The sequence below is a fragment of the Elephantulus edwardii genome, unplaced genomic scaffold (assembly GCF_000299155.1).
Source record: "Elephantulus edwardii isolate Elephantulus edwardi_28Jun2011 unplaced genomic scaffold, EleEdw1.0 scaffold00067, whole genome shotgun sequence".
In the NCBI taxonomy this organism is placed as follows: Eukaryota; Metazoa; Chordata; class Mammalia; order Macroscelidea; family Macroscelididae; genus Elephantulus; species Elephantulus edwardii.
In genome coordinates this window covers 14723999-14737110 of record NW_006399817.1, presented here as the reverse complement: position 1 = coordinate 14737110, position 13112 = coordinate 14723999, and the positions used below count along the sequence as shown (strand labels likewise).

The window sequence follows — 13112 nt, the reverse complement described above, 5'->3', positions numbered from 1 at the left end:
TTAAAAAGAAAATATTTTACAAGAAATAAAAGAGAAAAAAATGGAAACAAAAATCCTCAGCACTAGGTCAAGAAACAACATCATGATAGATGGAGAAGAGATTTAAGTTGTTAAGAATTTAATTTCACTTGGGTTTATAATCAATACCTATGTTAGCTGCAATACAAAATTAAAATATTTTCCATTGGGAAAATAAGCTGTCAAGGCACTCTCCAAGTGCTAGGGAGCAACAATGCCAATTTAAAAACTAACGTTCACCTTATCCAAGTCATGGTTCTTTCAATGTCAATGAATAAGAATTATAAAAAAGAACCAACATTTTTTAATTATGGTGTTGGAGAAGATGACTGAATATCCCATTGACTGCCGAAAGAACAAATAAATCTATCTGAGAGGTGCAATCAGGGTTCTCTTCAGAGGCAAGGATGGTGACACTTGGTCTCACATACTTCGTGCATGTTTTCAGGAGAAATCAGTCCTTGAAAAGAGATATCGTTCTTGTAAAAGTGGGGAGGTGAAGAAAGAAAGGAAGACCCCAGACCAGATGAGTTGACACAGTGATAGTAGCAATCGGCTCATGCATATCCGAAATTTTAAGGATGGCACAGGATAGGACAAGGTTATGATCTATAATGCACAGGTTCACTATGAGTTGTATTTGACTCGATGGCACATAATAGTAACAACATCTAGGAAATGTTGCCCTCTCTCCCCTCCTCACACCTTTAGTAACCATCAGGGAACAGCATTTTTACCTCTTCTTGCCTTTCCATAAAAATGTGATCACATAATATTTGTTCTTTTGTGATTTACTTGTATCGTTCAATATAATGTCCTCCAAATTAATTCATTTATGACTCAGAAACTAATCTTTTCTTTATAAAGGAAAGCATTTCATTGCACGCAGGTACCACATTTTGTTTATTCATTTGTATGCTAATGGTTGTTTTTCAATATATTGTTATTATTATAAACGATGATGCAACGAAAATTGAAGTAAATATTTCTATTCATATCTGTGTCATATGGCAATCCTATTTTTTGAATTTTGAGTAATTACCACATTTTTCATAGTGGATAGGATTCCAAACTTTTCACATTCTCACTAATTTTTTTCCTATTTAAAATTATTGGTATTTTAGTAGAAGTGATATATTACCTAATTACAAGTTATATAATATCTTAAAAATGAGTTGACTTGCACTTTTCTAATGGGGGTTCTGGTGGTCAAGTCACCAGGGAGTTGTGCTGTCAAGTTAAAGACTTGTAGTTCAAATCTACCATCTGCTCCCTGGGAGAGAAATGGGTAATAACCTCGTAGTTGATTTACAGCCTCTAGAAACTTGCTTGAGAGTCAGCTACAGTGGCTTCTGACTTAATGGCAATGAGACTGACCAACAGCAAAGAATGTCTTTTCATTGTCTTCATTGAGTGCTTAAATATTTTCTTTCATGATGAACTGTTTATTTCCTTAGTGCATCTTGAACTGAATTGTCTTTTTGTTGTTAAATTATTAATTTAATATTTTTTTTAATGTTAAGTAAAAGGCTGATGACATGAAATTAGCAGATCTTGTAAAATTCTAACTCTAACAATGTGGTGAGAATTTTAACACACTTGCCTTTCAAGTACTTAAATTACATCCTGTGGAAATTTTAGAATGTTAAAGAAATGAAATTCCAAAAAGTCTCGGTAATAGTTGGCCTAAATTTTAGTGATTTTTCCCCCAGTACAACAACATAGAAGACTTCTAATAGGGCATAAATTATCTAAAAAAGATGAGAAAAGCTGTTCCTTGTGAAGGTGTAAGATAATGGAAAGTCTAATGAAAAATGTGAAATTCTTTTTGTGTTTGTTATTATGTAAATTTACCAACATGTAAAAATGTGTAATTGTATCTCTTTTCTAAAATTATCTCTTTAGGCATTAAAATTCAAAATATTGGTTAAAAACAAGAAAATAGACATGTTAAAAGATACCCATGAAAAGAAACATTCTACTAAGTATGACCAAGTAGAGGAATCTGAAGATGAGTCAGAGGTAGAAGATGAGGATGACGGAACATCCCAGACTAGTTTAGTAAAAGACAACTCAGAGGAACAAGAGGAAAAATACAAAACAGGATCAAAGGACGTACTCATTCCCAAAAAGAAGGTGAGAGGTGGAAATCTTATAAGGGACGAAAATTCCAATTTTCTCCTTATTCTTGGGATTTTTTTCAAAAATGGAAAGGAAAAGTATTCCCCTCTGTAAACAGCTTTAATTATTTAAAATTTATTTGGAAAAAATAAACCTGGCAGAAGGTATCTCAAAAGTTGCTATCTGTTTTTCTATCTAAGGTTTGGAAAACCTTTTTCTTCTTTGTTATTGTTCTTGTTGTTGAGTAATGTTGAGTTGGAACTGACTCATAGCTAACCCTCTGACAGATCTTCAGAGGCAGTTAATCTCTAAGGAGATGGTCCATCTTCTCCAGCAGAGCAGATGATGTGCCTTCGGAGGGCAGTACAGATTTTTACCACAGACAAATATTTAATATGCTCTCTTAGCTCTGGTGGCCTAGTAAGAAGGAGCTGCCCTGCAATCCTGAAAGCATGCAGTTGAAATCCACCAGTTGCTCCATGGAAGAAGGATAAGTAATCTCATGAGTTTAAGTGCCTCTGAGAACTTGCTGGAGGGTCAGCTATGGGTTGTTTCTGCCTGTGTACACGATAACACATATACGCTAGGCAATGTACACAATACAAAAGATATCTAGAGGGAAAATATAGTGTCTTTACAAAAAAACAAAACAACAAACCAGAAAACAAAAAAAACCCCTGGAAATATATTTCCTTATGATTAAAATTTATAAACTTACCTAATTCATTAGGACAAACTGACGTCTTTGAGAGAGAAGAAATAATTGTCATTCTTAAATCTTAATATACTACTTTGGGTTTTAGAGTTAGAGTATCTCATATTAACATCAAAGACTAGACCAAAAAAAGGTAACAACTGTAAGTTGATTAAAACATTTTGTAAAGAGATAAACTTGTGAAAAGAATCATTACATTAAAAGTCTGGTTTCTTTATTGGAAAAGAATGTTTAAAATAACTAGTGCCAAAACATGAAATCACTATATTTTATGAAATTACTTAAACTCACTGTATTTTTTAGAAAAGAAAGCTGAAATTATCTCTGGCCCTATCAGACCTTGTCATTTATACTAAAGCTATGAAGTTCAAAAGCTTTGAATATTCAAGATTGCACCAACGATTTAATGAATCTACCTCTATTGGAGAGAAAAAAGCCCGGAAATTTTTAAAGCTGAGAGGTACACTCTTTTGATTCATATAAATTAAATATTTGAACAGTTATTGTCATTGCTAACGTGACAATATTGGTCACTGATACTTATAAATTTTAACATATTTAATAGAATTTTTAAAAGTCACATGCTCAGAACTATGCCATTTTACCTGGGGATGCAGAATATGTAGCTTATTCTTGGGCTGTGGTTGATTGATAGGGGAGAGCAGTGAATAACAAAGCTTCAAAGAGCAGACAAAGCCCCAGTAAACCCAACTAGTAACTGTTAAATTAATTCTGACACATAATAACACGGTGTATACCATGATAGAACTGTGTGTGGTCTCTAGGTTTTTAATCACTGATTTTTCGGAAGCTAGTAGCCAAGAATTTTTCTGAGAAGCTTCTATATGGACACAAACTTCTAGCTTTTTTGCTGGTTTACAGTACATAGTAGGTAGCACAAGGATGAGACCACAGCCTTTCTGAAACTGAGGAGGACCTAAAGTTTTCTGCAGAAGGTCAAGGACTGCAGTCTTCAACATAGATTGAAGCTCAAAGCCAAGAAAACAAAGATTTTCATCACTGGGCCAATTGGCAGAACCATCATAAATGATTGAGACTGTTTACAATTTCATCTTGCTCAGATCCACAATTAACTTCCTTGTCACCAGCAATCAGGAAATCAAAAGAATTGTATTGGGATAATCTGCTGTCTGGAACATCTCCAGAGAGCTGAAGAGGAACAATGACAGTCTAGAGACTATGTCAGTCTTCACAATCATTAGATATGCATCAAAGAACTGGAAAATTACTAAAGAATGACAAAAGAACCGATGCCTTTGAATTGAAGTGCTGAAGAAGAGTACTGAACATACTATGGACTGCCAAGAGAGCAAACACGTCTGTCCTGCAGAAGGTGAAACCAGATTGCTCATTGGAGGAAAGGAGTGTGGAGCTCTGGCTTACATTCTTTGGTCATGTTGGTAGCAGAGACCAGTTCTTGGAAAAAGACATGCTTGGAAAGGTAGAGGATCTTCGCAAGAGAGGAAGACCCTAGATTAGATGGATTAACACAGTAACTGGGGTAATGGGAATAGGTGTGTTGGAGATAGTGAGATTGGCTCAGGATAGGGTAGTGTTCAGAGATATTGTTCATAAGGTCATTATGAATTGCAGTTGATTTGATGACACATAACAACCATAACAAGGAAATAGTGGACTTTATGGGGTTAGCTCACATCCCAATAGGCAGAACTCATTAGTTCCATTGTTGTGTACCATAGAGATGATCTAAACTCTTAGCAACCCTATATGACAGAGTGGAATTGCTACACATGGCTTTCTAAGGGGCTTTAATGATGCAGAGATACTAGACTGAAATGTCAGAGATTCTAGCTGATAAGTCAGAGATTCTGAAAGAGGAAGATATGACAATCTGTTTTGTATACATGGTAGCTTTGGAGACTTTCTTTGGAGACTTGATGGGATGACTCAGTTTATTCCAGAGGGCCTCTATTAGTTAGAATCAACAGCTAGAATCTACAGTTAGAATTGACATGGTTTTTAAATTTTTCTGGAAACACACTGACAAGCCTTTCTCTTCCCAATCTCTCAGCAAGGAGTTGAGTGAGTGATGATTGAATCACAAGACTCCTTTCAATAGAGTGCACTCATTCACTTAACTGCTTTGGAATAGGTTCTCATCCTCCATCGAGTTGCTGAGGCTAATCACAATGGGAGAAGACTGTCCAACTTTCTCCTGTACAGCTGCTAGTGAATTTGAAGCTCCAGAGACAAGTAACCATTTGGTTCACAGCTCTACTTTTACTACGGACTACACCATCAGAGTACCTTCATCAGACTTAGAGGCTTTATGTCCAAGGTGAAAGACAGGGAGGAATGCCATCTAGGCTAGAGCACCAGATGGTTTTCCTGAATGTACGTCTTTGCACAATGTACAGATGTGCAACCATGTTTGATAGTATTCAGTCTCTAACTCTTACTTTTACTCTCATAGTAAATTCAGAAAAAGTAGAAGTAAAGATACAACAATGATTATTACTGAATAATAAATTTATATATGATTTTATTTCTGACCTGTTTTTCTCATTTTTCTAATGAAACTATTTGTAGTAACAGGACATACTTCCTTTATAAAGATTCAATAACATATAAGGAAAATCACACATTGTTGGGACTTCTTAAAGATCATTCATGGTTGTTACATTTTTGTTGTTATTGTGAAAGTCACATTGGAACTGACTCATAGCTGCCCTCCAGCAGGTTTTCAGAGGCAGTAAATTTCACAAGGGGTTATTGTCCATCTTTCTTTTGTGGAGAATCTGGTGGATACAAACTTCCATGACTCAGGGTTGGCAGCATAGCTCATTATCACTTGAGCACCAGCGATCCCTTATTACATTGTTGTTGTGTACCTGTGAGTCAGAACCAACCCACAGGTGACCCTCCAGTGGGTTTTCAGAGGCAGTAAATTGTGTGGGAGTTGATTACCCATCTTTCTCCCACAGAAGAACTGATGGATTTGAAAAATTTACCTTTGCATTGTTTGTGCAATTCCTTACCACTAAACCATCATCTAATAAAAATTAAGATCCAAAAGAGTAAGTTCTTTACTTGGGCATAAATGTCTAATTTCAGCCTGAAAAAGACAGCATACCTTGGACAATATGGTGCATTTGTATATGGATGATTTCCAAATAAACTTTCTCTCAAAGAGTGCACATATTTTTATTTATTTTATTAAAAATGAAATTCTTTTTAATATGACTTAAGTGAAAGTTAAAACAGTAAATCAGTTTTATATTCAACAATTCAGATGAGTTATGCTTTAGGACATTGTGTTTCATGGCTGCCCTCACATTGGAGCATTATTTTTTCTACTTCTTCTTGGAGTTTCCCATTTCCATTCACCCTTATTTCTTGTCTCTACCTGACTTCTAGGCTTTATCCCTGGACAAATTTTAAATTTGTCTTATTGATTTTTCTAAGGATAGCTTCATTCTCTGTTGATCACTTTTTAGACTGTCTATGGTTGAACTTATCAAGTGTGTTAATTGTGGGTTCAAGCAAGATCACGCTGTTAACAGTTTCAATCTTGTCTCCATTCATCACGATGTTGCCTATTGGTCTACTGATAAGAATTTTTTCATTTCTGGACATTGAGATGCAATCCATGCCAAAGGCTGAATTGTATGATCATCTGCAACAAGTGCTTCAAGCCCTCCTCATTTTCAGCAAGCAAGGTTGTATCATCTGTATAATGTAAATTATTGATGCCTTTAAGCTGTTGTGATAGAGATGAGCACTGAACATCCTATGGATGGGCAGATATGTCTTAGAGAGGGTCTAACTGGAGTACTCCTTGGAGGCAGGAGTGATGAAGCTTCACCTCAAATACTTTGGGTATGTTGCTAGGAGAGGCCATTGATGCTGGGAAGGGTGGAGGGTCAGCAAAGGAGAGAAAGAACCTCAAAACCAAGTGGATTGATGTTGTGACTGCCACAAAGTGTGAAGATGGCACAGGATAGAACAGGGTTCATATCTTTTGTTCATAAGGTCAATATGAGTTATACTTGACTCAATGGCACCTACCACTGCCACCACCACCACCATCAACAACAATGGTTTAACTATTTATTGAGTCATAGGAATGATTCTCGTTCTGTGCTTAAAGGATGATTAACAGTCTTACTTAGTCTCAGCAATTCCACTAGACTAATAACTCTGTTCTTTATATGCCTCTGAGTTTTGCTTCATATTTTTATTCCACTCTACCAGGGGTCTTCTATCTTGATCCTTTTCAGAGTGACCAGGAAGGATAGTTGGGCATCAGGGAGTTCTTCTGGTATCTGGGTTGTAAAACCTGAGATTCATGTGGTTCATTAATTCATTCGACTAATAGACTTTGGCTTTCTTCACTTCTCTTTGCTCTGAATGAGGAGAGACCAATAGTTGCACCCTAGATGAGCAGTTGAAAGCTTTTAACATCCTAGTAATTACTCACACCTAATTTCCTTTTTAAAATATGAGGACAAATCCAACCATCTCATACCCAATTGTGAGCAACAGACATCAACCAAAACCAGGAAACACAACTAAATGGCAACCAAAACAGAAAACACAACTTTGTAGAAACCAGCTGCTCCACTCATCTTCCCAAACTTTAAAATAGCCCCAAACTGGCAACCAAATGCTTCTTCACATTAGGGTCATAACCAGCCCCAAACTGAGTTTGTTTTCAGTCAAACATTCTACTAGGTAGTATAGCACTGGTCTGTCAATTTGATGTAACTCGAAGTTGCTGTGATGTTAAACACTATGACACCAATGTGTCAAATGTGATAACAGTTACCCATGGTGAACAGTGTTTGTTGGTGCTCCCATATTAATAAAACAGGCTTGGAAGCAGGAGTGGCATATACTTCCAAAACAGCTTACCCCAGAAACTCTATGAACTTGGAGAAGTGACGAAATTTATACATGTGTTCAGGCCTTTCATTCATAGGGTCGCTATGAGTCGTCATGACTTGATAGCACTCAACAACAACAAGTCATTACGCACCAAGTTAGAATGTAGAAGACTCTTTGTAGATTCCAAAGTTTCTATATGCCAATGACTTCCAAAGCCCCTGAGATTATAGTCTTAAACTTCCTCCCAAGGCTAGTGTCTAATTTCCTTATGGTGTTTGGTTATGGTAAAACATCAAACCTCTGTGGTCATAGGCATATTTTAATGCTGACCATCTTTCATAATTAAGTTAAACTATTGATTTAAGAAGCCTGTAGGGAATACTTTTCATTTATGATTTAAAGTTTATATAGTACAACAGTTTTGGGAATTCATCCAGCTTCGATATTTCCAAAAGATTGGGAATCCATGAGCATTTGGAAATACGTTCTGTATTTTTCTCCTTCTGATCAGGAATGTTCTATAGAATCTGTGGTTCAAATATTGAACAATGGTAATTGAGGACCATATAAGCTCGCCTGGACTCCTAGAAAAGGGGACAGTTGTTCATGGAGGCATTTAACAACACTTCCAATTTCTTCCTCTTATTATTGACTTTCCTCCTTCCTCACTTTAGGAGAATAGAGACCAATTGTCGTAATTTAGCCCTTAAAATCTACCACAAATGAACTACTAGCTAGAATAGAATGGAATTTTTGAACATGTTAATAGACTTAATTGTAACTTTTACATGGTAATGAGTACTAGCAGCCAGGAAATCAAGAGAAAAATTTCATTGGGAAAGTCAGCTTTCAGGGACCTCTCCAGAGTACTGAAGAGCAACAGTGTCAGTCTGGAGACTAAGGTGCTCCTTATCTGGGCTATAGTCTTCGCAATTGCATGCTATATATCAGAGAGCTGGATGATGATTAGGGATGATAGAGAATTGATGCCTTTGAGCTGTGGTGCTGGAGAAGAGTGTTGTATATACCATGGACTGCTACAAGAACAAAAAGGTTTGTCCTAGAGAGAGTGAAGCCGAGATGCTCCTTGGAGTCAAGGATACTGAAGCTTCATCTGACATACTTTAGGCATGTTGCAAGGAGGAACCAGTCTTTGGAGAGGGACATTATGTTTGGGAGAGTCCAAGGACAGTGCAGGAGAGGAAGATCCTTGATGAGATGGATTGATTCAGTCATTGAGATAGTGGGAGTAGGTATGTCAGAGACAATGTTGTTGGCACAGGATAGAACAGGGTTTAGGGCTCATATACACAGGGCTGCAATGAGTCGCAAATGACAAGATGGCACATAACAACAACAGTGGTTACCAAAGAATAGTATTTAGAGTGAGAATGGCAATGATTCTGTAGTATTTTAGTCAGAAAGTAAAGGACTTATATAGTTCAATCTCTATGCTGAGCATTCACTTGAGAAACTGGGCTTTATGAAAATGAGTGTGGATGAGGATTGGAGGAAGACTCATTAGGAATCTGGATTATGAAGATGACATCTTTCTTGCTGAAAGTGAGGAGGACTTGAAGATCAAAGAAAACATAGTCTTTTACATGTATTACATCTCAATATCAAGAAAAAATTCTCATCACTAGATAAAAAAGCAATATAGTAATAGATGGAGAAAAAAAATTAAATTAACAATTTCATCTTGAATCAACACCGTTGTTACAAGGAGTTAAGAAACCCAAAGATGTGTTATATTGGGAAAATCTGTTGTCAAGATCTCTCTAAAGTATTAAGAAGCACCTGATTCAAGCCGTAGTCTTTTAAATCACTTGCTATGCTTTTGAAAGTTGGACAGTAAGGATGACAGAAGAAGAATCGATGTGTATGAAAAAGAGTATTTAATATTCCATGGATAGTAAAAAAGACAAGTGTGTCTTGGAGGAAGTACAACTAAGGCACTCCTTATAGGCGAGGATATCAAAGCTTGCACTTACATACTTGGGACATCATGTTAGAAAAGGTACAGGATCCACAAAAGAGAGGAAGACCTTCAGAGAGGTAGACTGACGCAGAGACTGCAAAAATGGGCTCAAATATATTGGAGATGATGAGAATAGCACAGGATATGGCAAGATTGATTTGCTTCATACGGTTGCTACGAGTCATAGTCATAGTCTTGGATGACACCCAAGAACAACAACAACATTGTCTATTGATGCTTTTGGATTGTCAGGTTGGTTGGAAGTATTAAATATCCTTTGGATTAATAAAAGAACAAACAAAACTCCCTTAGAGGACATGCAAACAGAGTTACTCCTAAGAGGCTCATTTACTTGTGCCTGTTGTCAGGAGGGACTAACCCCTAGGGGGGAGAATCATGCTGAGAAAAGTAGAGAATTAGCTAAAGAGAGGAAAAATCTCAATGAGATGGATTGACACAGTGACTGCAATAAGGGGTTTAACATGGCTGAGAATGGTTGATTGTGAAGATGACAAAGGATAGGACAAAGTTTAAATATGTTTATAATTATTAGTCACAGTTGGCTTAATGACACCTACTAACATAAAACAGTAAGTGTTTTTCCCATCACTTGTCCTCTAGTGAGTAGGGAATTGTGCTGCAAGCTCAAGCCCAACTGTGGGCAATTTGAATCCACTGTCTTCTATGTCCTCCTATGTAATTTATAGCCTCTGAAACCCCACTGGAGGAACAGCTAGGAGTTGATTCCAACTTAATGTGAGAGCGAGAAAGAGAGCAAGACAGAGATAATGAAAGGGGTGGGGAAAGGGAGAGAGGGAGGTGGAAAGAAAGATTTTTGAAAGACCTCACTATTAGCAGAAATGGTTGCAGGAACACTATATGCTTATTATAAGAAGAATCTTGGAAAAGCATAAAATATTTTAAAATAAATATTTTAAAGATTTAAAAATTTAAAGATGTCTAATAGTAAAAGATGCTAGAGTCAAACTGCAGCTGACTTAAATACGATACAAATAGACATTTATAAATAATATATAGAGATTTAAGTACATTATATACATCTGTCTGCATATGTATATATAAACATATATATGCATGCATATATGAATATATTCTACAGTATGGAACCATTTTCTCAATAATGAAGAACTTTGAAGTAATTAGAAGTCCTGGGAGATAGTGAGGGGGTTTTGTTTTGTTTTGTTTTTGTAAATGGAGGGGTGCAAACAGATCATGAATAAGTTTTTGAAGAATTTGTTAGAGTGAGGAGTTGGGAACAGAACTGCATAATTATAAGTTTCCTTCAACTCTGAGAAGCTATAAATTATTCAACTTGATTAATTTGGTTTGCATTATAGAGCTTTATATCATTTACATGTGATTCTACTTTTCTGTGATAGGTCAACAGGAAAAGAACAAAATTGAAGAAATAGGCTGTTTTGAGGAAAAAAATGGAAATATTTTATTTTGGAATTTTACATACTTACAGATCAAAGTAAAATTAATTTGTAAAAAGATAATAAGTACTTTAATTAATTTTCATCTCAAATAAATTAATAGTATACATGTTGTTGTTGTTACATACTGTCGAGTCACCTGTGACTTATACCTGTCCTATTTACAACAGCCCTAAACCCTGCTCTATCTTGTGCCAATTTCACTGTATCTGACACACCTACCCTCTATACCCCAGTCACTGAATCAATCCATCTCATTGAGAGTCTTCCTCTCCTGTGCTGTCCCTCCACCCTCCCAAGCATAACATCCCTCTCCAAGGACTGTTCCCTCCTTGCAATATGTCCAAAGTATGACAGACAAAGCTTCGGAATCCTTGCCTCCAAGGAGCAGCCTGGTTTCATCCTCCCCAGGGCAAACTTTTTTGTTCTCTTAGCAGTCCATGGTATATTCAGTTCTCTTCTCCAACACCACAGCTCAAAGGCATCAATTCTCCTTCAATCATCCGTAGTCATTGTCCAGCTTTCTGACGCAAAGCAAGTGATTGTAAAGATCATGCTCTGTATCAGGTGCGCCTTATTCATAAATTGTATTTTTTTAACATCAGATTATACTGTCAAACATAAAGGTCTGGATTTATTTTGAAACCCATATATTGCACATATTGTTAAGGTTGAGCATAACAAAATATGATAGATATACATAATTTATAGTATATAAAATAGTAGGCAATTTCATTTTTGTTGGAATTATTTCTCTGTGCTTAATTTTTTTTCTTTAGCAAAAGAATTTATTATACATACTCAGAGATTCATTACCAGAATATATCCCAAAGCAACAAGAACAACCTCTTCTAATTTTAATCCTCAAGACTTCTGGAACGTAGGTTGTCAAATGGGTATGTTATTTAAAATACTATTTGCAAAAGTAAAAGAAAGTAAACTTTGTTCCGTTTTGGGGTTGTTTTAAAAATTTTTTTATACTTTTGAAGATGTTTCCTGTAAAACATGATTTTCAAGAGCAGGCAATAATAGAGAATCACTAGTTTTGGGGGTGGAATTCATGTCTGAATGACTTACAGGGGACAAATCTAGGTGAGGAGTCAGTATGAGATACAAATGGAGACAATTGAGGAAAGGAAACCAAAAATAAAGGAAAGGAGATATTTATTATCAAGTTATTTTACTAGAAATATGTATTTAAATAGTTGCCAAATCATTTTACCTTTACCTTTTATGCTTTATACTAGCTTCTATATTAGTGCAAGATACTATATGGTTGAACCTTGAAACTATTAAATGGAATAAAATAAATCAGTTATAAAATGATCTCACTAACAGGAAATGTCTAGGAGATATAATTCTATAGAAACTAAGATTCAGTAGTGGTTTCTAGGGTAGAAGAGAGCTCTTGTGGCCTACTGGTAACAAGTTGCATTGAAATTCCAAAGGCATAGAAAGCAAACAATAACAGTGTGAATAGGAGGTAGTGTTAAGAAGCTGTGCTGCAGGTGGTTCAAATACATCAACAGCTCTGTGGGGGAAGGATGGGTCTTCTCCTATGTATGATTTTACTGCCACTGAAAACTCACTGGAGGGTTAGATATGGGTCAATTCTGACTCAATGGTACACAACAACAATATATATTTACATGTACTGTAACATGGGTACCTTGGTGATCTTAGCGGACGGAGAGTTGTGCTACCAACACAAGGGCAAACAGTTTGAATTTACCAGTTACTCTATGGAGCAAGATGGGCAAATCTCTTCCAGTACAATTTATAGTCTCTGAATATATGCTGGTGGGTCAAATGTAGATCTGTTTTGACTTGACAGCCATGAATTACAACCTAGATGGAGTTTTTGTGGTCTAGCAGCAACGAGTTGCTCTAGCTACCCAAAGTCATGTGGTTCCAATCCATTGAGCTGCTCTGGTGAAAGATGGACAATCTC

The 13112-nt window shown here is 36.3% G+C and overlaps 1 protein-coding gene across 1 annotated transcript in view; it reads left to right on the top strand.

Annotated features, from left to right (window-relative positions):
* PLCZ1 (phospholipase C, zeta 1) overlaps positions 1 to 13112 on the top strand; it is a 107305-nt gene that overhangs the window by 59765 nt on the left and 34428 nt on the right. The window contains exons 6-8 of the mRNA XM_006888485.1: positions 1924 to 2154; positions 3158 to 3314; positions 11941 to 12057. Coding sequence (XP_006888547.1) covers positions 1924 to 2154; positions 3158 to 3314; positions 11941 to 12057 — 505 coding nt within the window. The remainder of the gene's footprint in view (positions 1 to 1923; positions 2155 to 3157; positions 3315 to 11940; positions 12058 to 13112) is intronic.